The sequence below is a fragment of the Sceloporus occidentalis genome, unplaced genomic scaffold (assembly GCF_023333645.1).
Source record: "Sceloporus occidentalis isolate IW3139 unplaced genomic scaffold, rSceOcc1.0.p SCAF_4, whole genome shotgun sequence".
Classification (NCBI taxonomy): domain Eukaryota; kingdom Metazoa; phylum Chordata; class Lepidosauria; order Squamata; family Phrynosomatidae; genus Sceloporus; species Sceloporus occidentalis.
In genome coordinates this window covers 140,347,632-140,374,722 of record NW_028316984.1, presented here as the reverse complement: position 1 = coordinate 140,374,722, position 27,091 = coordinate 140,347,632, and the positions used below count along the sequence as shown (strand labels likewise).

Below are 27,091 nucleotides of genomic sequence, written 5' to 3'. Positions count from 1 at the left end.
CAGGCACGGAAGAGAGCGGGGTATGCTTCAAATGCTAGGGAATTCTGGGATATATATATATATATATATATATATATATATATATATATATATATATATGGGATATATATATGGGCAACTATGGATGCCGGCCGTGATGAGTCTGAAAAAACGATGGAGGCCCTCAGTCCAACGACAAACTAAAAGGCATTCATTCCCCTCAGAGAGAGAGAGAGAGAGAGAGAGAGAGAGAGAGAGAGAGAGAGAGAGAGAGAGAGAGAGAGAGAGAGAGAGAGAGAGGCCTGAATGAGGAGGGAATGGAACCACCAGGCCGCAAACCAGAGCAGCAGCAGCAGCAGGACTACCATTCCCAGGCTCCTCCGCGGCCAGGAGGCCTCTCGCTTCCCGTCGTCCAGGCTGAGAAAAGCGAAAGCGCTGCTGCTGCTGCTGCTGCTTCCCCGGCCGCCTTTTTCACCTTCAAATCGTGTCCTGAAGAAGAAGGAAGGAAGGAAGGAAGGAAGGAAGGGGGCCGATCCCGGTTGGGAAGCCGGAGCCTCGTCTGAGGGAGGAAGGCAGGCAGAGAGGGGGAAGCATGAACGGAGGCGTGGAGGGCCTCCTCTCGGAGGAAGTCATCGATCTCACCAGGGGACCCTCAGGTACTGCGGAGGACAAGCCTGGCGGGAATAATGCGGGTTGAGGCCGCTTTAAGGCTGCATCCGCACTGGAGAAATAACCCGGTTTGGTACCGCTTTAACTCTTTGTCTGGCTCTTTGCTATGGAATTCTGGGAGGCGAAGGGCCTTGTGAAGCTACAAATCCCTGGATTCCATAGAGTGGAGCTACAGCACTTGCATTTCCGACAGTGTAGGTCAGTGATTCGCAGACCTTTGGTCTTCCAGGTGTTTTGGACTTCAACTCCCAGAAGCCTCGGCCGCCTTGGACGAGTCAGGAATTCTGGGAGCTGAAGTCCAAAGCACCTGGAAGACCGAAGGTTGGGAACCACTTGCATAGAGGCACCCAATGGGTGAAGGGAATGAATGCATCATTTCACCTTGGCTCCAGAAGGAACGTTTATGATTGTTTTCTCAAGCCTTTGCCTTTGCCTTTGCCTTTGCCTTTTCCCTCCCTTCCAAAACACAGGAGTGTTTCTGAGGATGGTTGTGACTCACTTTGGAGACTAAGGTCCAAAACACACTGCAGAGGTTATCCAGTTGGAGACTGCTTCAACTGCCATGGCTGCAGGATTCTGGGGACTGTAGTTTCTTGTGGCACCAGAGCTCTCTGACAGAGAAGGCTAAATGGCTCACAAAACTACAGTCCCCAGAATTCCCTAGCATTGAGCCAAGGCAGTTAAAGCGGCCTCAGACGGGATTATTTCTGCAGTCTGTTTCGGACCTCATTCTGCATTAATTTTACAGTGGAAATTTCTGTTTGCGCCCGTCTCCCCAAAGTGAGCACATGGAAGTTGCAGTCCTATATGCACACTTGTACATGTATGTGTCTGTCTGTCATTGGCAACTTATGGCTACCCATGGATTTCATGGGGTTTTCTTAGACAAGGAATACTCAGAGGTGTTTTTGACAGTTCCTTCCTCTGAAATACAGTCTACAGCGCCTGGGATTCATTGGCAGCCTCCCATCTACTGTATGTACTCAAGTATTAGTCCACCTCTCAGGCACATATCTGATGCTGGTCTCTGGCACATTGTGGACAAAATCCTGCTTGTCCTCCACATGAAACAGCTTAAGGAACACTGATCCAGATGTTGTTGGTCTACAACTCCCAGCATTAATCATTATCTGTGCTGGCTATGGCTGCTGGGATTTGCAGTCTAACAACATCTGGAAGACTGTATAATTTCCAATCTCATGTTTCCGCCTTCTTTCCTCTCTTCCTCAGCTCAGTAAACTACTTTTTAAAAATCGTTGTCTTTGCTGTGTGGTAGGAAGGAAAATGGGAGAAACAAACAGTTGTTTTACTGTCATCTTGCTTACAGTTCATGTGTTTTTAATTAAATTAGTTAACTAAATCATCCTTTCATCCCAAGAAGAGTGAAATGCAGTTCATCGTGGCTGGTTTTGTTTTTCACAGTCCTGATCATTTTGCTGTCATAGCTTCTTTGGTGTTTGGTGTTGCTGGTGTTGGATGCTATCTTATATTAATAAATTAAAGAAAGCAATCCTGGGGGAGAAACTAATTCAGTGAAAGTGTAGTATTACATATCTGTTTTTGTTCTGTTCCTTCAAGTCATTTCCGACTTAAGGCAGCTCTAAGGTGTATCTATCATGGGGTTTTCTTGGCAAGATTTGTTCAGAGGAGGTTTGCCATTGCCTTCCCCTGAGGCTGAGAGAGTGTGACTTGCCCAAGGTCACCCAATGGGTTCCCATGGCCGAGCTGGACATCTAACCCTTGTTTCCAGAGTAATAATCCAGCACTCAAACCACTATACCACACTGGCTCTTAGTATTGCCTATTACGATATGTATTACATACACTCTGCCTTAAATATGTGTATTTACCAGGTGACTAAGTTAAGTAAATATCTTTTGTTTTTAAATCTTCCAAAAGGAGCCAATGAGGCGTAGTGGTTTGAGTGTTGGACTACAACTCTCGAGACCACGGTTCAGTTCCCAGCTTGGCCATGAAACGCACTGGGTGACCATCTCAGATGTTCTCAGCCTCAGGGGAAAGGCAATGGCAAACCTCCTCTCATCAAATCTTGCTGAGAAAACTTTGTAATAGGTTCACCTTAGGGTCTCCATAAGTCGGAAGTGGCTTGAAGGTGAACTTATGCACCAACACCCCTGAAAAAACTAAAACCATAAAATCCAGACATTAAAAAGAAATTTCACTATGCAGCATTATATCAGAGAAACAGCACAAAACCAAAATGGGGTAACGAAAAAGGTTTTCCTCTGTCTCTAGTGACAATCTGAAAGCATTATGTATAACAATGTTGTAGCAAATTGCCAGTTGGTTGTAGGCAGCCATGTGTTCTATAGTTGAAAAAATATATGCATGTTGAGCCTCCCTTATTAGAATTTTCTAATCCAAAAGACTCTGAAATTGCCCACATGGGTGGCTGAGATAGTGACACCTTTGCTTTTTGATGGTTCAACATACATAAGCTTTGTTTCATGAAGAAAATTATTAAAAATATTGTGTATAAAATTACCTTCAGACTGTGTGTATATGGTGTATGTGAAGCATAGATAAATTTTATGTTTAGACTTGCGTCCCATCTCCAAGGTATCTCATATATATAGAAATATTCCAAAATCTGAAAAAAATGCAAACCACTTCTGGTCCCAAGCATTTTGGATAAGGGATACTCAGCCTCTTTTTAAGTTTGCAGCTGACGTCCACTGAATGACCACATGAAAAAAAGAAACTGCTGCTTCGATGGGTCTCTTTGGTATGGCCTGGCGTGTATGTACATATATAAGATCTGATTTAGTGTATTAATTCCCCCTCCCCCCAGTACATACCTAGTTCTTTCATAAATATTGTTGGTTTACTATGGCCAAGCTATTTGTAGTACACTCAGATTAGGTGGAGAGAGGAACCTATACAGATAGTGATTACAAGATATGAGCCCAGAGAACGATCTGTGCATTCAACATTCCTGAATCAAGAAATCTCTCAGTAATTTTACACTAAATGTAAAAGAGATACATATAAAGAAGTTAAGTTCTGATCTGAGTTTCAGTCTAATCAGTTAAAAGACAGCCTGTAGACTTTTACAACTCTAAAAAAACTGTAATTGGCTAAGTTCTACAGTGGGTTTTGGTATGCAGTGCTACTGGAAATTGGCTATTCTTTGCTTCCCTTTTAGTGCTGCACACCTCCAGGGTACCAAAAACCTATTCCAGAAGTTCACCAGCCTCCCAAAACAGTTTTCATGGTGCATGGGAGCTGTAGGAGGAACATGGGATCTTTCAGAAGCAGTGAGATATGGCAAATCTGGATTCTGACTGTTTGCCCCAGAACTGGAAATGACAGTTGTGGAGCAAATATTAGTGTATGTTTTGTCCTGTGAAAGCCTCACTTTCTAACACTTTAGCTGTTTTTTTTTTTTGGGGGGGGGGTGTGCTATTACACATGTAACACTTTCCTTTTGGTATTCCTACCTTTTATCTTCTCAAGTTTCCTGGAGTCTTACTCTTTATGTTTATTACATATAAATTTCTATGCTGCTGTTTAGTTCACTTGACAACATATCTCTAAACTTTGTATTTGCTCTGGTTTTTAGGCAGATCTCTCCCCCCCCCCCCCAAAAAAAAGAGTCTAATTACTTGTTGTATTATGTGTCACTCAAAACACATACAGCAAGCATTTTATTTTATATTAAATATATGTAATAACATTTAAGAGTGTTAGTATGTTACGCTGGTTTGAATGTTGGGCTAGGGCTCTGGCAGACGGGTTTAAATCCTCGCTGAGCCACAGAAAAGCACTGGGTGACCTCTGGCAAGTCACACTTTCAGCCTCTGTGGAAGGCAGTGATAACCCCCTGCTGAACAAATCCTTCTAAAACAGGTTTGCCTTAGGATTGCCATAAATCAGAAAGGGCTTAAAGGCACACAATAACAGCACCAAAATTTAAATTAATTAATAAAATATAATAGTCTTAAAGATGCTGCTAGATTTCTTTTCCCCCTTCCCTTTCTCCCTTTTCATGATTTATTTTAGCATGAGATTTTCTTGATTTTAGTTCTCTTCTTCAGGCACACTGGTGGATTTAATATCAAACCTCGTGTATGTTAGCGGTTTACATAGTTCTGGAGGTGGGATCAGAACATGGTGGCACAGTGATTAAATGTCTGTACTGTAACTGCTCACTCACAAACTGCAAGGTTGCAAGTTCAATACTAGCCAAGGGCTCAAGCTCAACTCAGGCTTGCATCCTTCCAAGGTCACTAAAATGAGTTTTACATTGTAAACCGCTTAGGGAGTGCTTAAGTGCACTGATAAGCAATATTGAAATGTACCTGCTTGCTATAATAGGGTACACAATGATGCAATTTATGACACTGTCCATATACCTTTCAACAGTTTTTGTCTGTTAGGCAGGCTGGTACTTATAATGTGTAAAAGCAATGTATCCCCTTACTAAGGCTGCATCTGCATTGCAGAAATAATCCAGTTCGACACCACTTTAATGGCTGTTGAATTCTGGGAACTGTAGTTTGATTTGGAACCAGAGTTCTCTAACAGAGAAGGCCAAATGTCTCGCAAAAGTACGGTTCCCAGAACTGCATTGAACCATGGCAGTTAAAGTGGTCTCAAATTAGATTATTTCTGCAGTGCAGATGCAGCCAGTGAGCCAGTGCCCTTAAAATCAGACACTTTTCTAGGAAAATTCTTTTGTTACATGCCTAATTGTTAGATCATATGTATTAATATGCGTAGTCTGCCAAGAAACTGTTGTCTCTGTGCATACCTCTGCTAATAGACTGAATGTATGAATAGATATATTTATACATTAGAAGTTAGTATTAGAGAAAAGCTCTGATACTGCCAGTGGGACATTTTTTCCTATTATTAATTGTGGTGAAGATTTTCACTGGCATCACAGCTGGGGAGAGAAGGTTGTACTTCTCCTCTTAAGAGTGATTCCACTGAAAATCGCCTCTCTAGCCTTGTATTAAGTTAAAAAATAGGTATGGTTGCAACCACAAAATTAAAATAATATCTGCTGTTTTGCAGATTAGATGGGAATAGCTACTGTTAACTGTTCTGAGGTTCAGATTTACTTCTTGTCTCGGAGGGTCTCACTGCCCTCCAACTTGCTCTTGTCTTTAGGTCTGGGATTTAATATAGTTGGTGGGACAGACCAACAGCACCTCTCCAGTGACACTGGCATCTTTGTTAGCCGGATCAAAGAAAATGGAGCTGCTGCACAGGATGGTCGCCTACAGGAAGGAGACAAAATTTTAACAGTAAGTAGTTGATTAATTGAATTTATATCCCCCTTCTCCTGAGGTAGGATTTAAGGTTTTTTAAAAAAGATTAAGGTAAAATATTGGGTTGTTGTTATACGTCATCAAGTCATTTCCAACATATGGAGACACTAAGGCAAGCCTGTCACTGGATTTTCGTGGCAAGATTGGTGCAGAGATGGTTTGCCTTTTTCCTCTGAGGGTGAGAGAGTGTGATTTGACCAAGGTCACCCAGTGGGTTTCCATGGCCCATTAGGGATTCAGACCTTGGTCTCCCAGTGTCCTAGTCCAAAATTCAAACAACTACACCATGCTAGCTCTCAAAATATTAGTTTATAAAAGTTACAAAATAATTAAATAATAATATTGTCTAATCTTAGAAGCTAATAACAGTTGGCCTTGGTTAGTATTTGAATAGGAGACTGCCAATGAATTCCAGGTGCTGTAGGATTTCAGAGGGAGAAAAGAAGAGCCAGACACAGCTCCATCATGCCTATACCCAGAAGCAGATGAAAAGCCCTTCATCCATCCCAGCTGTCACTGCTCTGGCCTTGGAGAGAGATGAACCAGCAGTATCTGCTGAACTCAATCCCCTCCCTCACTGACATTCTCTTCCTTGTGTCTTGTGTTTTATTTAGATTATAAATCTGAGGGCAAGGAACTGTCAAATTAATGATTTGTAAGCCTCTCTGAGAGCCTTTGCAACTGAAGTATAAATACTTAAAATAAATAATAATGTAAATAATAAGCCAATAAAATAAATAATAAATATTTCTGAGGAGGGAATTGGCATAACCCATCTCTGAGTATTCTTTGTCTAGGAAAACCCTATGAAATTAATGGGGTCTCCATAAGATGACAGGTGAGTTGAAGGTACACACATCATTTTAAAAATATGATTAAAATCAGTTAAAAACAGATTTAAAAAATAATGACATAATGTCTGAAGATGAACTTCAGAAACTTTGTAAGGTTCCCACAAACTGGACTATCCCACAAGACGTTATTTTTTTCAGTTTCCTATGTTGTGGGGATGTTTTTTTATTTCATGTTTTGGAATTATACAGCACAACTGGTTTATAAGTGGATTTCACTATATTTTGCTCCTTTTGTAATCTCTTTTGAGACTTTGTTGCGTTCCCACAGTGCATTTATTTTACATCAGTGGAATAGTGTCTTTCTCTTTCCAGAATCCAGTGGTCTAAAAGTGTGACCAAATCCACCCTGCCTGTCTCTGAAAAAAAAGAAAAGGGAATTAACTTGTCAGTTCACAGTCTCCTTCCACCACCTTTTCTTATTCCCTGTTACCACGTGTGGATGTGAGAGCTGGACAGTAAAAAAAGTTGAAAGAAAGAAAATCAGCTCATTTGAGATGTGGTGCTGGAGAAGAGTGCTGAGGATACTGTGGACAGCCAAGAAGACAAACAAATGGGTTCTAGAAAGGATCAAGCCCCTTCTATCTCTGGAAGCCAAGATGATTAAACTGAGGCCACCTCATGAGAAAGCAAGACTCATTAGAAAAGACAATAATACTAGGAAAGGTGGTAGGCAATAAAAAGGAAGACCACATGCCAGATGGCTAGATTCAATCAGGGAGATCACAGGTCTGAACCTGCAGGACTTGAGCAGAAAGCTCAAGAGACATCTCTTTCATAGCGTTATCATGAGTTGAGATCGACTCTAAGGCAGTTAACAACAACAAAAACCTTACTGATATGTTACAAGTAGAGTGGACCCTTCCCACCTGTGGGGTTCAGCTTTGGGTCCACCCACAGATGGGGAGAAATGCAGACGGTTGTGTCCCTTGTTCTTCAGTGCGCGGTGATGTGCATACATTAGCACGTCCTTGTGCAAACACTGCCATTGAATGACTTAGGCTATCTTGCAATTTGAAAATTTGTTATGTACACACTTCAACCCTGAAGATGTATTACATATCCATTTCTACCTATGGTGACACATCATTTTTCACTGTAATTTACTGTGGGTAGTGCACTATAAACACTCACAATTTTCCCTGGCATGTTTTCATAGTGTACACACAGGTCTTCTCCTTTGTTGATGGAATAATTTATTTGTACAGCATGACCCATCTATGCAGTGTTCTACTAATAGTCATAGTAAAATATTTATTTCCCAGTTTATAGACCACTTTTCATGATAAAATACTTTCAATGAAGCTTATCCAGTAAAACTAAAATAATTAACACTAATACAATTATTGCAGCAGAAAATGTGAATGTTTAAAATAATAAGTGTCAATAATTCAAAAACTGAAATAACTCAAAGCCTAGAAGGTAAAAGAAATAACTCAAGGCCTGCAAGATCAGCTTAAAAAGCTGAATTGAACCTTAAAAGGCAAACTAAAGATTCAAGAAGGAAAAACTAGGGGCTAACAAGAAGTTAGATATATGTACATCCTAAGGGAGTTTTGTGAACATCTAACACTGTGCTGACATTTTTTTATATAGGATACAATATAAATATTTTAATAACTTAAAAATTAATAAAGTGACTTAGTGATTTGCCTTATTTTCCTTTGAGCCAGTGATTTTCCTACTCTTGAAATTTTGATTTTTCTCCTTCATTCTTTGCACTGCCTTTCTTCTGGAATATACATTCTTTCTGAGAAGGCTGTAGCTTATATTGGAAATTAGGTATGGCCATGTTGGAAAAATAGTTTCAAATTACATAATGTAGTTAATAGGTGTACATCTTATTTGTCCTATTAAAATGATGTGTGTTTTAACTGATGTGTTTTTAACTGATATGGGCCCTCTTCAGACCGGCTGTTAAGGCCGGCCTGGGGGCGGAGTCGGGGTGTCACATCCAGATGATGCACGCCCTGACTCTGCCCCCAGGGCACCATGTGCCGCTCCACATGGTGTGTGGTATCATGGCGGTTCTCTGGCACTGCATCCATATGACAAGGCGCCGGAGGAGCACCGCCAAGCTGTGGCAATGCAGCTATGGCACCCTTTCCAATGTGCAAAACAGAGCCACTTTTCGTGGCTCCTGTTCACACTGTAGAAAGGCCGGATTGGGGTCATGGAGTGAAGTTGCCACGGATCTGATCTGGCGCAAAAGGGACGGCTGAGGCCACCTCTTAGGCGTGGTCTGTAGAGGCCCATAATGTATTTGTTAATTGTTGTTCTTCACCTTGATCCTTGGAGAGAGGTAGATAAGGAATGATGATGATTGGAGAGAGTCAGCCTGGTGGAGTGGTTTGAGTATTGGACTATGACTCTGGAGAGGGCACGGTTTGAACCTCAAGATAGGGTTGCCTTTGGGTCGCCATAAGTCAGAAATGACTTGAAGACACAAAATAAAAACTAGTACTACTATTATTATTGTTTTTGCTGGGTAACACACTTGGGCCTTTGGCCATATATAATCACTGTCTGTTTTTAGAACCTCTGTATCTCTCCTGCTAACCCCCCTCCCAAAAGTCTATTCAAAAATATTGATTGTTGTTCATGTGAGCTTCACCAATCAGTGATTCTCTCCTAAAGCAAAGCACAAGGCTTTGCTTATAGTGAGTGATTGTTTCTTGGGATGTTTCAGAGCTTACAGTTACTTCTGGGTAACTGTAATTTTATCCTTTTAAAATTATTGTAAGCTGCCTTGAATCCCATTTTTGGAGAATAGCAGGATACAAATCTAATAAATAGATAACCATCATTTTCAGAGGTTTTTACTGCCATGTAAAAACCTCTGAGGTTTATAAATAAAGAAAGAAATCTATAGGATTTCTTTATTTGTTGGGTTCATATCTGACAGTCCACTAAAAGCAGACATCTAACAAAATACAACTAAAATAGCAAGTTCTAATTAAAGCATGAGAGCACATCCAATAAAAACACAAATTAAAACTCTTAAACAAGAACAGAGTAACAGCAAACTCCAGATTAAAAATTATTTCAGCCTCAGATCCTCTTAAATGCCAAAAATCTGTAAATACAAATGCCTTTGCTTCCCAGCTGAAGGGCGACAGAATAGAGCTATCTCAGCTTCCCTTGCCAAGGATTTCCAGGGCATGGAACTGCATCCCTACTTAATGTTTAAAGCTTTTCAGAGCTGATGGTACTCTATTTTATTTTACATTCTTGGCTGCTTGCATCTAATTCCGTTTAAAGATGCTCTCTGTTCAGAACATATATGAAAGTTGGTGATGAACATAAATAAGAAGCATTTGTATTGCCACTTACCAGTTTTTCTCCCCCATGTCATTTCTGAAAAATGAAGAACTTTGAATATTTAGAATGCTATTCCATTTATAAAAATAATACAAGCAGAATTGTTCTTGTGTAGACTAAATTGTCATCTAGTGATGATCCTTTGTTTAAGCTGATCGTCAGCTTGTGCCTAAAATTAATTGTGTTCAAATTGGCCTTCAAAACGTTGATGTTTTTTATAGGTTAATGGCAAGGAGCTGAAGGACATGCTGCACCAGCATGCTGTGGATCTCTTTAGGAATGCGGGTGACCATGTTTCCTTAAAGGTTCAACACAGGGTATGTATTCTTCGATATTGGGATCTGCCACTATTATAGTCAGCCTTCTCTATCCATTGATTTTTTTATCCATGGATTCAATGATCCTCAGCTTGGAAATGTTTTTTAAAAACATAAATTCCAATAAGCAAACTCACTTTGCCATTTTATAGAAGGGATACCATTTTACAATGCCATTGTATTTAATGGGATTTGAGTTTCTACAGATTTTGGTATCCACAAGGCATCGTAGAACCAAACCCCAGGAGATACCAAGGGCCCAATGTACTTTATCCTGGTAGATGATGAACCTTATTGAGTGGGGAGAAATGAGAGATCCTTCTTCTCATTGCAGATACGTTAAACATTAATCCTTGAAGTTGCTTGCATGCTTGATTGTGATTTTTCTGATGGCTTTTCTGCTCTTGTAAACAGCTGGGGGTATGCATGTGTGGAATGATAAATGCTCTTTACAAGAGTTCAAGTGTGCATTTTTTAGACTATAAATCAGTCAATCCTCAATTTAATACTATGAGGATTTGTTAGATTACAACTTCTATTTTCAGGAATGATGAGAGATGCAGTCCAGTATCAGGAGATTGCTATGCTGGAACAGCCTTATGTAAATGGTTGCTGTTTCCATATACATGCAGCCAAATTGTAAATAACATTCACCATATGAAATGGGGAAGCTAAAATCTTCTCATGGGTGACTTTATTATGGAAGAAGCTACCTAAGTTGAACAGTTAAGGGTAGGGTGGAAGGAAGAGGCAGAGAGAAAATATAAAAGATGATTAGCAATAGATAAATGCAGACATATGCTTTTACACATTCTTCAGCTTTGTACTTCAGCATATGAATAGTGACTGTAGGAAGATGAATGTGCTGTGTATGTTAGCTAAAGCTCATTAAAGTGTAACATGTGCACAAGCTTTCAAGAGTTAATGATTTCTGCAGCTTTATTGAATATTAACTTTAAGCAGAGTGGTTCAGTTTCTCACCAGAAGGATCTTGGTCATACCTGATCTGAGAAGTATGTGCATATGCTGTTTAGCTATCTTTTGTTCTGCTTTGATGTCTTCCATACTATTACTCTTCTTCCCATTGCAGCTGGTGCCCCAGAATGGTCCTTCAAGCCACCGAGGGGATGGAGAGCCAGGAGGCATTCCTTTGGCCGTGATTTTGGTGCCAGGACTGGCCATAACAGTGGCTGTAGTATGGGCCTTCCTGAGATACCGACAACGGCTGTGACCCACACCACTTCTGGAAGACCTTGGTGCATAGCAAAGTCTACAAATCTATGATGCAATTTAAAGAGCGCAAATTGACTGTCTTATTCTGGATTGACAATGGGGGAGGAGAGAATCATTGCCTAATGTAAAGTTGCTGCTGTGTGTGATGTGAATTTCATGCACGTTAGGGGCCAGATTGTTTACAAACCAGGATGTTGCACTTCACTGGTCCTTCAGAAGTTTGATTAAGCTGTTTCTGATTATTTTCTTTTGCTCCATGATTTCTCCCTGGCTCTTTGATTTTAAAATGTAGGCTGCAAAGCAAGGTTGGTACAGTGAGGCTCCACTGATCCACAGGGCTTCTGACATTCTGTTGCTGCTTTTCAGTAAGCTTCTGAAACTAGTGTAACTTGTCTTGGGCAGCCACTAAACTAACTGATTTGATAGGGAATAGGAGGGATACGATGCCCTGTAGTATACAGGAAACTACTTGCCAGTTAAAAGAATCTCTGGACTGCAGGCAGAGCTTCTAGCTGAGGAGTGAAAAGAAGCATTGGATGAGTTCTTTCACAACCTACATATATGCCCTACTCAGTCATCAGTAGAGATAAAAGTAGTGAGAAGTGAAAGCAGTGATGGGTGTATCTGCTTCTTAGTCTTTTGGTGAAGGGGGATGAGCTGTTCTTTTTATGACATACCTTAGGGGAGCATATTAACTTTAATATGCAGCTTTGGATGAGCTATTGGCACAAAGCAAACCATAAATGCTGGGATTGATCCTGTAAAGATAAGAGGCATCATGAGAACATGGGGAAAAGCCTATAGAGGCAAGAGATACACTAATTAGCCAACCTGAACACATAGGTAAATATGCATTCAGGACTGTGGCAGAAATAAGAGAGTCCAAAGTTTTAAATAAGCTTCTTATGAGCTGGTATTGATTGTTTTTGTTACAGTGGCATTATGAAAGTCTCATTTACAAAAACAGGCTGAAGGGAAGTATGGAATATTAAGACTAATAATGTATCTTTAACATCATTGAAAGCTGTATTGGGGCAGAATGTTCCTTTCCTCCCATAGATGCCTCTTTGTAAAAGAATTTGCATTATCCTCTGAGGTATTGGTCTCGCCTTGCTTCCATGTTGAAGCACTATGAGAAATTGCTTCTAGGAAATGTACTAATGGGAAATGAATATGGTAACATAAGTTTGCTTAATCTTTTCTTAACCATTGCATAGCTGCCCAGGAGATGCCTATGTTACTCTTCTGATTCATTCTGGGGTTGTGGGAGAAATTCATTGAAAAGTTACTGCATTGATATGATGCAACCCAATATAACCATAACCTTGCTTTTGGGCCCAGTAATCAGTTCAGCTCATTATGAGCTGAACATTAGTGAGTGCAAACCAAATGGGTAAATTGTGTCTAGTGTGTATTCACACACCTTAAATTCTTTAGGCCATCCTTGTATTTCTAAAGCAATAGATAGTGTTATATTCCACTGACTTTTCATATTGGAGTGATTTGGGTGGAATTCAGGGTTTATAGGTGAGGGGAAAGCCTACAGACTTTAGCATGGTTACTGGGATATCAGCCTGGTGGAATTCCAAATAAACATGTTTCAGATTGAGTAGCTGAACTTGTTTTTAGGTTACTGAAATACCTACAGGTGATGAACATGCTATACACATTCTTTGACTCCAGCCTCAAAATGCTTAGTATGGATTTTATTTTAGAGACTTCTGTGGATTGTAAAGCCAGGAAGTGTCTTTTATGTGGGCAAAAAATTGTAAGATGGTGAAATGTAAAGCAAACAAAACGCTGCAAGAATTTCACTTTTAAGTTGGTAACACCATCGCCCTGCACACACGCACACTCTGATTGTACTGTAGTCGCCAATGATTTGAGCAAACTAGGATATCGTCCATTTTACTCTTCTCTTAAGCGAATGTGTTTTTGTACCTTGCAAAAGAATGCTGATATGTGAGGTCTGTATGATGCCAAAAATTATATCATATATATTATATGTATTGAGACTTTAAATTGTGGTTTGAAACTTCTGATTTTCCTAACTTTCAATGTTTCTTCAGGGATTTTTTTTAAATCATTAGGATATTTTCATAGTGGCATTTATCTACCACAGTTTCCTTCCCTTGTTTTTACTGAGATTGCTTCAGTACATTTGAAGGAGAGAAAGCATACCCTCATTCCAGACCAAAGCTTTGAAGTTACTTTTTTGGTCTATGACTCCAAAAATCCTTCAGCCAACATGGCATCCAACAAAATAACATTTTCAAGCTGTGCTCCAAACACACCAGAGAGACACTTAGTATGACTCTCATACCCTTGCTTGTGCCATCAGCACCTTTCTATTTGTGCTCAGTTTTATTTAACAGCCTTATTCTAGTAATAGGACCTTAAAACAGTGATTCCCAAATTGGGCAATACCACCCCCCTGGGGGCAGTAGAAAAATCCAGGGAGCTGTGAGGAAAAAAGGGGTGGCAATGGGCAGGGCAGAGAGTTGGGGGGCAGTGATGCAGGAGTGCCTAGCTGTGAATAGCTGTGCTCCCTGCCCTTGATATACACCCTGTTGGCTCTCTAGCAGCCTCAGAAAGACAGCCTCTCCCTGCCTGTCCCACCAGAGGAGCCAGGTGAGGTTGAGGAGCATGAGCTGTTGCTCTATTTGGGCATGCATGAGAAAGCAAAGAGACTGACAAGAGTGATAACAGGGCAGGGGGAGAGCGGGATAGAGTATGCAAGGAAGCAAGGGCCAGCACTGGTTCTATGCAATGTCATCCGTTGGGCAGCTACCTCAGAGGCTATCTTCCTGCTCTTGGCATCTCTTTCCACTGGGTTGGGAGACACCTGGTTAGAGTGAGGATGACGGCACTGATGGGAGAGAGGGAATAAGAGAGGGAGGCAAAAAGGAGGGAGGAAGGGGCAGCTCAACTGTACCTACTTTTGTTTTGTTTGTGGCAGCACCTCCCAGTGGCAACATCATCTTCCACAGAAATCTCTGTGGCTACCCCTCAGAAGGCAAGGAAATGACGCTTCACTGTTGCTTTGGGTAGTTGCTGACCATGGTTACTTGCCTTTCTGGTAAGCCTCAGATAGAGAGAATGTGTGTCGGGGAGGGAGGAGAAATAGATACTTGTTGTTGTTGTATGCCTTCAAGTCATTTCTGACTTATGGCTATCCTATCATGGGGTTTTCTTGGCAATACACTGTACAATTATTTGCAAGGATGGCTAATATCAGAAATGTTACAAAGTCTTTAAGGGACATGTTTTGGCTTCTAACTTTGGCTGTTTCTGAAGAAGTTTGGAGTGGAAAGTTCTCACTTTAATGTTTCAGTTATGTTAGGGCAAGAAATGCAATCTTTGTGATTATTCACAGCATTCCAGGATATAGAACACACTTGCCTGAAAGGCCATGGATGCTTAAAAGTAATGGCTTTTCCTTGCTTTCTGTTTGTCCCCCATCTCTATTAGTATTCATAGTCCAGTGCACCAACCACTATCACTCATGATAGCCACCTTTAAATATCTGAAGGGATGTGTTGTAGAATAAGAAGCAAGCTTCTTTTCTGCTGCGTTAGAGGCTAGAACATAAGCCACTGGATTCAAATGGCAAGAAAAGAAATTCCACCTAAACTTTAGGAAGAACTTTAAGTCAGAAATGACTTGAAGGCATACAACAACAATTCATGTATGAGTAGATACATGTGGAGACACATGGTTCTTGAGGTATGCTTGATCAAGTATGTGGAACAGAACATCAAAATCAGCACTTTGAATTGGGTCTTGAAATGGACTTCAAAGCAAGTGCCATTGATGTTGCATCAGACTGATAAGATCATATTGTCCATTCTCATTTTGTAAGTTTATCAGTTGCCTTCTAGTCTAACTGGCTTCTGAACTCTTAAGAGGTAGCACTACATGGAGTGCATTACAATAGCTTAACATGGAGATTATCAGAGCATAAGTCACTGAAAATAAGTTATCTCTGTCCAGAGAGACAGCATCACCACCCTAAATTGCTAAAAAGCCATCTATGTCTCCAGTGACAAAGACAGAATACAGTGTATGCTCTTTATGTGTATGTTTGGTTTATATCCTGCCTTTCTCCTAATTTGGGACCAAAGTGCAATTACAATATAAATTAAAGCAAAAATAAAACTATGTATAATACAAAAGTTTTAAAAATAAACAACTCGTTAAAACAGTTTAAAACAGAATCAAAGCATACTTTAGAAATAATCTTTTCTGCCCTGCTCAGTTAAAGTGGAAAGTCTATTTACGCATAAAGGTCTTTGCCTGCAAAGCAAAGAGCACCCAAAGAGCCTCCCTGAGGAGAGAGTTGAGTAGCCTAGGGGAAGCCACCCAAAAGGCTGTCCTGTTTTCTCTTGGAAGAGCCTGGAAAGGTAGTAGGACAGAGAGGACCCCTCCCCTGAAGATGGTCAAACTTAGGCAGCCTTGTAATGGGGGAGATACAGTCTTTCTAAAGGGATCCTCTAAAGAGTTTATGGACTTTTTCAGTCAGGCAAAAGGGATGTGAGCATATGAATGAAAAGCGTCTGGAAAACTTCTCTTTATTCACAGGATAATGGCAGGATTTTTGCAATGTTGCACAATGTCGTCTGAAAATCTTTGCGCGATCATGCAACACTGATGGGAGCATCCCGTTGTGCTCCCGTCCCTTTTGCCTGTCTGAAAAAGTAATTTGTCATCCATGTCCACATATAGGTCTTCAAAGGCATAGCTCAAAAGCAGATAACCCAAGACAAGTAACAGAAATGTCCCCTTCCCCTATGCTGCCCAACTGCCACTCTTGGGGGGGGGGGGGCTCTCCAGTGTTAGCACACATACACCCAATACTAAACCACACTTCAGCATCCTCCCTACAACAGGAGGAGGATGAAGAGTGAGTGACAGTGGAACTTCTAATGAATTGTGTTCTCATACTATGTCTACCACAATCCTTATCCCTTCTTCCTCCTTCTGTGGCAGGGACTGGGCATCCTGTGGTTCTGGTTAGTTGGCTGGTGGCCCAGAAGCCTTCCTTGCCCTGATCCACCATAGCTATGTGTCTGCAAATATTACCCAATATAATGATAGGCATTATGTCCATTATTATACCACACATCTTCTGTTGTGATTATTGGTTCAAACCTGTATCATTTAGTTTCTGATACAGAGGTTATCCCACCCATTCAGTCTGAGTCTTCTTACTATAATTTAATTGTATAGGCTTTGAAACCACTTATTCCTTTGATGAACCCTTTCTTGCCCAAAGTTCAGCTTTTCCAATAGGCTTTTCTCTGAAATTCAGTTTGATGAAGCACAGCATGATTCCTAAATGCAATTTGGAGAAAGACCAATACATTGGAAAAATTGATTTTTTTTTCCCAAGGACAAATTTCTGTGGTAACTAGCTCTCAGCATAAGATAATTAACCCTATAAGGTATTTCAGTTAATATTTCTCTCTGGAAGTTACTTATAAATTCCCATGTTTTAGACAAACAGCATGCCTCTTGCTTGACGTTGCCTAAGCCTTGTTGAATACAGAACACAATAAAAGCATACTTGTTCCCAGAACCCTCTGCTCCCTTCCAGTTCTTGTGACCTGCAGTTCTCACATAGTTCCAAAGAAACTCTTTCTTCAAAAGCTGTTGTTCGGTTTATAATACCTGTCGGCACAAGGCGATTACTGCCTTTTCCCTGCTGAGTTAAGGATAGATCAAATAAATGGGAGCCCAGTTCCACAATAGAGGGAGCTGTACAACACTGGCATTTCTAATTGCTACCTCTTTGATATGAGCAGGTGAGACTGGTTCTTTAGCTGCCCTAGGCTGCAATTATCCTTGATCAGTTTGAAAATGGCCCCTTCAGGAGTGTCCTGTAGGCATGCACTGAGTCTCAACAGCAAAATGGTACCCTCCGTGTCTAAATACAAGAGCTGACTCTGAATTCAATTTTTATACTGAAAGGACTCCTTTGCAGGGGTCGTCTTTGACATATCAATTTGCTGCTCTCCATCTTCCTTTCTACTTCTGGAGAGAGCCTTCTGAAAACATCTGCTTGATTAGCTGCACTAGCCAAGAAAGGACATAGTGCTGGGAGTCAATAGGGAAGGATTAACAAACAAAGTAAAACAACAAGGAATGTTTGCGAATGCTGCATTATGGTTGTTCATATTTGAGCATACCATGCCTTTTTAGTTGTGTATGTGAAGAGTGTCCTGATACAAATACAGAAAGGGACCATCGGTAAATCTTACTTAGAAGAGGAAAAACAAAAGCAAACTAAAGGAAAACAGATCTAGTGAAGACACGGATCATAGAATCATAGAGTTGGAAGAGAGCACAATGGCCATCCAGTCCAACCCCTGCCATTCAGGAACTCACAATCAAAGCATACCCAACAGATGGCCATCAAGGCTCTGTTTAAAGACCTCCGAAGAAGGAGACTCCACCACCCTTCGAGGGAGTTTGTTCCACTGCTGAAAAGTTCTTACTGTCAGGAAGTTCCTCCTAATGTTGAGGTGGAATCTCTGTTCCTATAGCTTGCAATCATTGTTCCGACTCCTGTTCTCTGGAGAAGCAGAAAACAAGCTTGTTGCTGCTGCTGTGTGCCTTCAAGTTGTTTCTGACATAAGGCAACACTATTGCAACCCTGTCATGGGGTTTTCTGAGCAAGTTTCTTCAGAGGGAGTTTGCCATTTCCATCCTCTGAGGCTGAAAGAATGTGACTTGCCCATGGTCACCCAGTGGGTTTGCATGGCCAAGCCAGTGTTTGAGCCATTGTCTCCACAGTCATAGTCCAATGCTCAAACCACTACATCACATTGGCTCTCCTGAGAATCATTAACTTCTCAAAAATAACTATCAGCCTGAGGACAAAAGATAAGTATACTGATGGTATACTTTATTTATTTATTTATTTAGGGATTTGTATCCCACCTTTCTCCCAAAATGGGATTCAAAACAGCTTGATACAATGTTGTTTTCTGAGACAGAATGGAGTTTGTGTCTAATGTTTAATAAGCATCCTAATTAGGCCATTGAAAAAAATACATTTTCTAAGGTCTTCACAGTTCTGGTGGATTTTTGCCTCACTGTTCAAATTAATGGGAGTTGCACACATCTGAAATGACTTGAAAGCATACAACAACAACTCATTAAATACAACAGCAACAGTTTAATGTTGAGGCACAATGTATCTTCTCATGTATGCATCAACAACAACACTGTAAACCTGACTGGAATGAATGCCTTTGCGCAGAAATAGGGATATTTCATGAAATAATGTCATCCCTGCAATCCAGTTACACATTTTGATAATTGTTTTGAGGTCTGACAAGTAAGGCAAAAAGATTTCTCTTGCAGGGAGATTTTCTTTCTTTGTGCCTTAATTTTAGAATGATGTCTTTGTAATTCCTGATTGACTGAAATCATGCCTTGAAAGGGAACTAGATGAGTTTTTTTTTTTAGTTTTTGTTCTCATGGTGCTAAAGCTGCAGACTGGAGAATGAACAATGCATGAAAATGGTAAGGGGAGGGAGAGATAATGTTCCCCCAATCTCTCAATTTTAAATATTTTGTGGGCCAAAATTCAGCATAGCCTTTCTAAAGGGTGAAAAAAATTAAACTTTGAAATATTTAAAATTGGTAATGTCTGGCATACATTTGGAATATTTCATTATAGGCTATAATCTTGTTTAAATATGCAGTGTATGTTATATCTAAAGTTAACATTAATTCAGAAGAAGCAGTTAAGACCAGAGGGAACCTGACTAATTAAATATTAATATTAGTATTTACAAATTGAAATCAGAGAAATTATTATATGCGTTATTTAACAAGACATTTGTTATTTAAACAAGCTAAAAAGACATTTACTATTTAAATGTCATCTTATGATCGCAGTTCTGACTGCAATCTAAATGGACATTTCATGCTAGTTTGTCTCAGATTGAGGCTGTACTGTGAAATAAAAAAGAAAAAGGGAATGTATTTTAATTTTGATCATCCATGAGGGAGCAGGGAGGGATCAGTTTGCAGGCTGCTTCCAATTGTTTTCCTTACTCCTTTCAGAGAGTACACCTTTTGAGGTGAGGTGCCAAAGGGATGTGCCAGTCTTCCCATTTCTATTCTGAACTTCAATCATTCATTGGACTAACTGTGGTTTGCACTGGCCCCTTTGAACACTGAAATAAGGAGATAGTATCAACACCTTATTACTGCATTTATTTCATCACTTGTAGCAAAGTAGACAAGAATCAAATGGGTGGACCCACTGATATGGACCATCCTAGTGACTACCCCAAGAAGTCCTGTTTCCTGCCTCTGATTGTTTTAATGATTTTAACTGTATTTTATTATTGTCATGTTGCAATTATTATGTTGATCTGTTTTATGGAGGGAGGGGATAGTGGGATTTATTTTATTATACTGTATGGATTTTATTGTTGTAAGCCACCTCAGTCATATTGGATAGGGATAGAAATATTATTATTATTATTATTATTATTATTAGCTCAGGGAGTAGGAGAAGTGAAATCCACAGATGACATGTAGCCCCGAACTCCTCTTTTGTGTTTCCTCAGAGCTAACTGCTTGTACACAAAGTCCCACAATATCCCTTTAAAAAAAGTATGATTTGGGGGCATTTTTTGCCTCAAAGCTTCACAACCCCCTCCCAGCACAGCACGACATATGAAAACATTGATGTACAACCTTCCCAGAAACCTCCATCACACCCAATTGACTCCATTTTCATCTGCGTTTTCCTCAAAATAGCAACTGGAAGTGATGAGTAAGTTACAGTGAACTTACTGGGATATATCTGGAAAGAAGGCTGAGCAGAAATCTTTCTTGCACAATCAACCAGAAACTTGCCTTCCAATACAGAGTTTATTTAACTCTTCTATGATCCAGAAAGCTCAAAGGTATTTCAGATGTCCTCTCATGCAGCTGACATCTGCTGCACAAAGGGGAAATAAAAGTTTTTCCTGAATCTCTGTCTTTTCTTTTCCATAATTACATTCAAAATGAATGTATGACCCATCCATCCATCTTGCAATGCAGTTGCAGGGCTCTGACATCCTGACAAGCAATAAGTCTTGATAAAAAATGTTCAAAGTAAATAAAAGGCCACACAATCCTATTTCAGATAACTGAATTCTCATAGCAGAATTTCCGTAAATATAATGCACAAAGGCACTGAACTGTAGCTTAGGCAGAATCATTAAAAATGTAGATATATATATTACAAGGCAGGAGTGAAAAATAGATTTTTCAGTGCACAAATAATTCTAAGACAAATTTCAACAGTAACTTGTATTGCTCATTCAGAGCCTTAGAGAGATGTTCAGATGCATTTTCAACCCCTTGCAGGACTCAGGTTTCAACCCATTACTGAAGCTAGAAATAAGTGGATACTTTGTTGGATATACTTCCTAATACCAGATACCAGATTCTCTGGCTTGGAGCAAAATAGCTGAATAGATGATAACTGTTCAGCTTTCAGCATTTCTCAATGAAAATATTTTTCTGGATCAGTTTAACTTTGGTTTTTGGTCTGGTTATACCCTTGAAATGGCCTTGGTTGTGTTGCTCACTAGTCTGTGGGAAATGGCAAATTGGTTAATTTTCCTCAGCCTGTCTGTCACTTTGGATATCATCAATCATGATGCATCTTTCTATCTGTCTAGACTGAGGGAATGAATTGTGTCACCTTAAGTGTTTCTCTAGTCTTCTATTGCATGTAAATTCCAGAAGACAGTTCAGTATTTGGAAACTGGTGATCTGCCCTACAGGTATGTTCCTGTCCATAAGGTAACCGTAAGGTTACCTTGGTTTCTTAACATGTAGGTTCCCAGCCTTGGGTTTCCAGGTATTGTTGGACTATAACTCAGATGATCTCCAGATTATACCTGGGGTGACTGGTGGTCCAGTTTCAGTTGGGTGGTGAACCCAGTCTGGGGTTTACACCAGACTTTTATGTATGTGCTAGACCTATTTTGGGGCGAGGTCCTTTAAAGTTCAGAGTAAATCTAAGAGTGTATCCATTGCCTCACTAATGTCAGAGCCACCACCTCCCAATGCATCTTGGACAACACTTGGATAGGATGAGAACAGTAACACAGGTGTACCCACAGTGCAGAAATAAAGCACTTTGGTACTACTTTAACTGGCCATTACCCTATCCTTTGAATCCTGGTATTTGTAGTTTGATGAGGCACCAGAGCTGTTTGACAAACCAGGCTGAATTCCAAACCAAGCTACAAATCCCAGGATTCCACAGGATAGAGTAATGGTAGTTGAAATGGTGTCAAACTGTTTTATTTCTGCAGTGTAGGTACCAGATCAGTTATCTAATCCAGGCATATAAGTAGGAGAATGGTTGAGGGGGGCGGGATAGTGATACATAAATTTGAATTTAATTTATTTGTTGATGGATGGTCTAGTCAGCCTGAACGAGAGGAGTCTGCCTTTTCTGACTAGGGTCACAGCTGACCTAAATGATAATGTGTGTAAGGTTTGGCATCCTTTTGGAGTTGTGTCTGCTCTTCGATGTTCAGGTAACACCTATGGTCTTTTTACTAATATGGATTGGTTCACCACCTGTGCACCTCCCCATGGGATGAAGAAGAAGAAGATGATGATGATGATGATGATGATGATGATGATGATGATATTTATATCCCACCTCTCTACAAAATGCAATCAGGGTGGCTTACAAGATTAAAATATATGGTCTGAACCCTCAGCCCACTCTCCTTAAAATACAATTAAACAATGTAGAATTTAAAACATAAAACATACTTAAAACATTCTGTTTTTGGTAACTCCTGCTTGAACTTGGGGCTGCCATAAGTTGAGAGGTAACTTGAAGGCACACACACACACCTTATGCTCCCCTGTTTCCTCTGTATTCAGCTGCAATCCTTGTAGCCGGTGTGCTAGAGAGGAACAGAACAAAAAAGTGGAAAGCACGTATTCACAATGGAAGAGATAAAGGAATTGAAGTCCCACATGCTGTCGATTGTCCACAAATTTTTATCATCTTAAAAAGCCCAACGCGTTTCGGTCTTGTCACAAATTGGCCTTCTTCAGGGGCTATTGTAAAATGAATAAAAGTACATTTATTATAGTTGTGATATTGTGATAACACATAAATCATCTATAAAACATAGAATCATAGAATCATAGAATCATAGAATCATAGAGTTGGAAGAGACCACTAGGGCCATCCAGTCCAACCCCCTGCCATGCAGGAAATCCAATTCAAAGCATCCCTGACAGATGGCCATCCAGCCTCTGTTTAAAGACCTCCAAGGAAGGAGACTCTATCACCTTCTGAGGAAGTGCATTCCACTGTCGAACAGCCCTTACTGTCAGGAAGTTCCTCCTAATGTTCAGGTGGAATCTCTTTTCCTGTAGCTTGCATCCATTGTTCCGGGTCCTGTTCTCTGGAGCAGCAGAGAACAAGCTTCCTCCCTCTTCAATATGACATCCTTTCAAATATTTAAACAGGGCTATCATATCACCTCTTAACCTTCTTTTCTCCAGGCTAAACATCCCCAGCTCCCTAAGTCGTTCCTCATAGGGCATGGTTTCCAGACCCTTCACCATTTTTGTCGCCCTCCTTTGGACACGCTCCAGTTTCTCAATGTCCTTTCTGAATTGTGGTGCCCAGAACTGGACACAATATTCTAGGTGGGGCCTGACCAGAGCAGAATACAGTGGCACTATTACTTCTCTTGATCTAGACACTATACTTCTATTGATGCAGCCTAAAATAGCATTGGCCTTTTTAGCTGCCGCATCACACTGTTCACTCATGTTCAACTTGTGGTCTACTTGGACTCCTAGATCCCTTTCACACGTAGTTTCATTCAGCCAGGTGTCACCCATCCTATATCTGTGCATTTTATTTTTCCGCCCTAAGTGCAATACCTTACATTTCTCTGTGTTGAATTTCATTTTGTTAGCTTTGGCCCAGTTTTCTAGTCTATTCAGGTCATTTTGAATCTTGATCCTGTCCTCTGGGGTATTAGCTATTCCTCCTAATTTGGTGTCATCTGCAAATTTGATAAGTATGCTCCCAATTCTGTCATCCAGGTCATTGATAAAGATGTTGAATAGCACTGGGCCCAGGACAGAGCCCTGTGGGACCCCACTGGTCACTTCTCTCCAGGATGAAAAGGAGCCATTGTTGAGCACCCTTTGGGTTCGGCCGGTCAACCAATTACAGATCCATTTAACAGTTCCTTTGTCTAGCCCACATTTTACAAGCTTGTTTGCAAGAATGTCATGGGAAACCTTGTCAAAGGCCTTACTGAAATCAAGATATACTATATCCACAGCATTCCCTTCATCTACCAAGCTGGTAATTTTATCAAAGAAAGAGATTAGGTTTGTCTGGCATGACTTGTTTCTCTGAAAACCATGTTGACTTTTTGTGATTATGGCATTGCCTTCTAGATGTTCACAGACTCTCTGTTTAATGATCTGCTCCAGAATCTTTCCTGGTATTGATGTCAGACTAACTGGACGATAATTGTTGGGATCCTCTTTTTTTCCCTTTTTGAAGATGGGGACAACGTTTGCCCTCTTCCAGTCAGCTGGGATCTCTCCTGTTCTCCAGGAGTTTTCAAAGATTATTGCCAATGGCTCCGATATTACATTTGCCAGTTCTTTTAATACCCTTGGATGGAGTTCATCTGGTCCCGGAGACTTAAATTCATTTAGATTAATAAGGTGTTCCTCTACTATCTCTTTACTTATTCTGTGCTGAAATTCCCCTATTCTGTCCTCTGCTCCATTATCCTCAGGTTGAGCACCCTTTGCCTTTTCTGAGAAGACTGAGGCAAAGAAGGTGTTGAGTAATTCTGCCTTTTCTCTGTCTTCTGTTAGCATTTTGCCATCTTCTCCACGCAGTGACCCTACCGTTTCCTTCTTCTTCCTTTTGCTGCGGACATATCCAAAAAAGCCCTTTTTATTGTTCTTAACCTCTCTAGCAAGCCTGAGTTCATTCTGTGCTTTAGCTTTTCTGACTTTACCCCTACACATGCCTGCTATTTCTTTGAATTCCTTTTTCGTGATTTCCCCCTTTTTCCATTTCTTATACATGTTCCGTTTCAAACTTAGCTCAGTTGAAAGTTCCTTAGTCATCCATCCTGGTTTCTTGAGACACCTCCCGTTTTTCTTTCTCACTGGAACTGTTTGAAATTGTGCCTTCAGTATCTCTCTTTTGAGAAACTCCCATCCATCCTGAACTCCTTTATCTTTTAGTATTTCTGACCATGGAATCGCCCTCAATACTTCTCTAAGTTTACTGAAATTCGCTCTCCTAAAGTCTAGGATGCGTGTCTGACTATGCCTGGCTTCTCCTTTCCACTGTATTACAAACTCCAGGAGAACATGGTCACTTCCACCTAATGATCCCACCACTTGCACCCCATTAACCAAGTCATCCTTGTTGGTTAGGATCAGATCTAAAATAGCTGACCCCCTTGTTGCCTCTTCCACCTTTTGGACCATGAAATAGTCTTCCAGGCAAGTGAGGAATTTGCTAGACCTTGAGGATTTTGCTGAGTTTGACTTCCAGCAAATATCAGGGTAGTTGAAGTCGCCCATCACTACTACATCTCTCCTTTCTGAGTGTGTGGTCATCTGTTCTAGAAAGGCATCATCCAATTCCTCAGTCTGACTTGGGGGTCTGTAGTAGACTCCCACCGTAACATCCTTGTTGTTTCCCTCCCCTTTGATTCTTATCCAGATGCTCTCCACCTGGCTTCCATGATTGATGTCCAGGATCTCTTCACTGGTGTAAATATCTCTGACATATAGTGCTATTCCTCCTCCTTTCTTGTTTGGCCTATTTCTCTTAAAAAGGTTATACCCCTCTATTTCCACATTCCAATCATGAGACTCATCCCACCAGGTTTCAGTGATGCCTATTATATCATATTTGCTTTGTTGTACTAGGAGTTCGAGTTCATCCTGCTTATTTCCCATGCTCTGTGCATTAGTGTAGAGACATCGCAGACCATGGTTCCCTTTTACTTGCTGCCTGTGCAAGTTTTTTTGCCTCCCACTGTTGGGTCCTTGCACTGTTTGCCTTGTTTCCTCTGTGTCAGTTTGACTATTTTCGCCATCCCTTTCGCCTTCCTTAATATTGTCTCCCTTCCCCTCGGAACTCAGTTTAAAGCTCTCCTGATCAAGTTCTTGAGACTGTTGGCAAAAACATTTCTTCCAACTGGCGTGAGATGCAACCCGTCTGTTGCAAGAAGTCCCTCCTCATGGAACCGCAGCCCATGATCGAAGAATCCAAATCCTTCTCGGCGGCACCATCTGCGAAGCCAGTTGTTCACATCTGCTATTTTCCTCTCCCTTCCTGGACCATGCCCTTCAACTGGCAGAAGAGACGAGATGACAACCTGTACATCCATTCCTTTCAGCTTCCTACCAAGCGCCTCGTAATCCCTTTTGATGTTCTGAATGCTGTGTCTTGCAGTATCATTAGTTCCCACGTGGACCAAAAGGAAGGGGTATTGGTCAGTAGGCTTGACCAGTCTTGTCAGCCTCTCTGTCACATCATGGATCTGTGCCCCTGGGAGACAACACACCTCTCGAGACATCTTGTCAGGCCTACAAATCACTGCTTCTGTACCCCTCAGCAAGGAGTCCCCCACTACGACCACACGCCTCCTCCGAGGCTTAGCAGCGACTGTTCCCTCGGGTGGGACCCTGAGGCTCCCCTGCTCCGTCCCTGAAATCTGTCCATGCTGCTCTTCTTCATCCTCCTTGATAAGGGAAAGAGCTTGGAATGGATTCTCTAGCTGCAAGCTCCACGAACAATTCCTTCTTGGCTTACTTCTCTTTGTGACATTCCTCCAGCTGTCTGCCTCCTCTGTTTGGCAAGTGACCTCTTCCACCCTAGCATCTTCCTCTGTGTGGTACTCATCCAAGATGGTTAGTTCTATTGTGTCCAGGAAATCCTCTTGTTCCCTAATCTGCTGAAGTGTAGCTACTCTGGACTCCAGCTGCTGCACTTTCTCCTCCAAGAGTGCTACCAACTTGCACTTGGTGCATGTGAAGTTCTCCACTTCTGTAGGCAAGAAGAGAAACATCCCACAAGAGTTGCAGGTGACTGCAGCAGATCCCTCGTTGTCCATACTGCAAAGTCTTTAGTAATGAGTATAACAGTCAATCTACTGGGAATACTTCTTTAAAGGAATGTACTGGCTGCTATCTTACACTTAAAGGGAAGGTTCTGTTTCAATATCCGATTCTAACCTGATGCCACTTGAGCAGAGTTGTTCAGTTAAAGAAAACTAAAATTTGCGCGCCGTTAGGCGCGCGGCTCTGGAAGTTGGTATATAAAGCTAGTCTGCTAGCTCCGCCCCCTTGTGACTCACAGATGTGACTCACA

General features: G+C 41.0%; 1 protein-coding gene across 1 annotated transcript; it reads left to right on the top strand.

The window, feature by feature from the left end:
• The first annotated feature begins 392 nt into the window (after nucleotides 1–392).
• SYNJ2BP (synaptojanin 2 binding protein) lies at nucleotides 393–13,689 on the top strand. Its single transcript, XM_089521783.1, has 4 exons — nucleotides 393–635; nucleotides 5,785–5,921; nucleotides 10,339–10,434; nucleotides 11,525–13,689. The coding sequence occupies exons 1-4, from the start codon at nucleotides 572–574 to the stop codon at nucleotides 11,663–11,665; spliced, it is 438 nt and encodes a 145-aa protein (XP_089377909.1). The 5' UTR covers nucleotides 393–571; the 3' UTR covers nucleotides 11,666–13,689.
• The last annotated feature ends 13,402 nt before the right edge of the window (nucleotides 13,690–27,091 follow it).

Coding starts and splice junctions, on each gene's coding strand:
- SYNJ2BP (XM_089521783.1), top strand. CDS start 572: ATGAACGGAGGCGTGGAGGGCCTCCTCTCGGAGGAAGTCATCGATCTC. Junction 5,922..10,338: donor AAGGAGACAAAATTTTAACA/GTAAGTAGTTGA, acceptor TGTTTTTTATAG/GTTAATGGCAAGGAGCTGAA. Junction 10,435..11,524: donor CCTTAAAGGTTCAACACAGG/GTATGTATTCTT, acceptor TTCCCATTGCAG/CTGGTGCCCCAGAATGGTCC.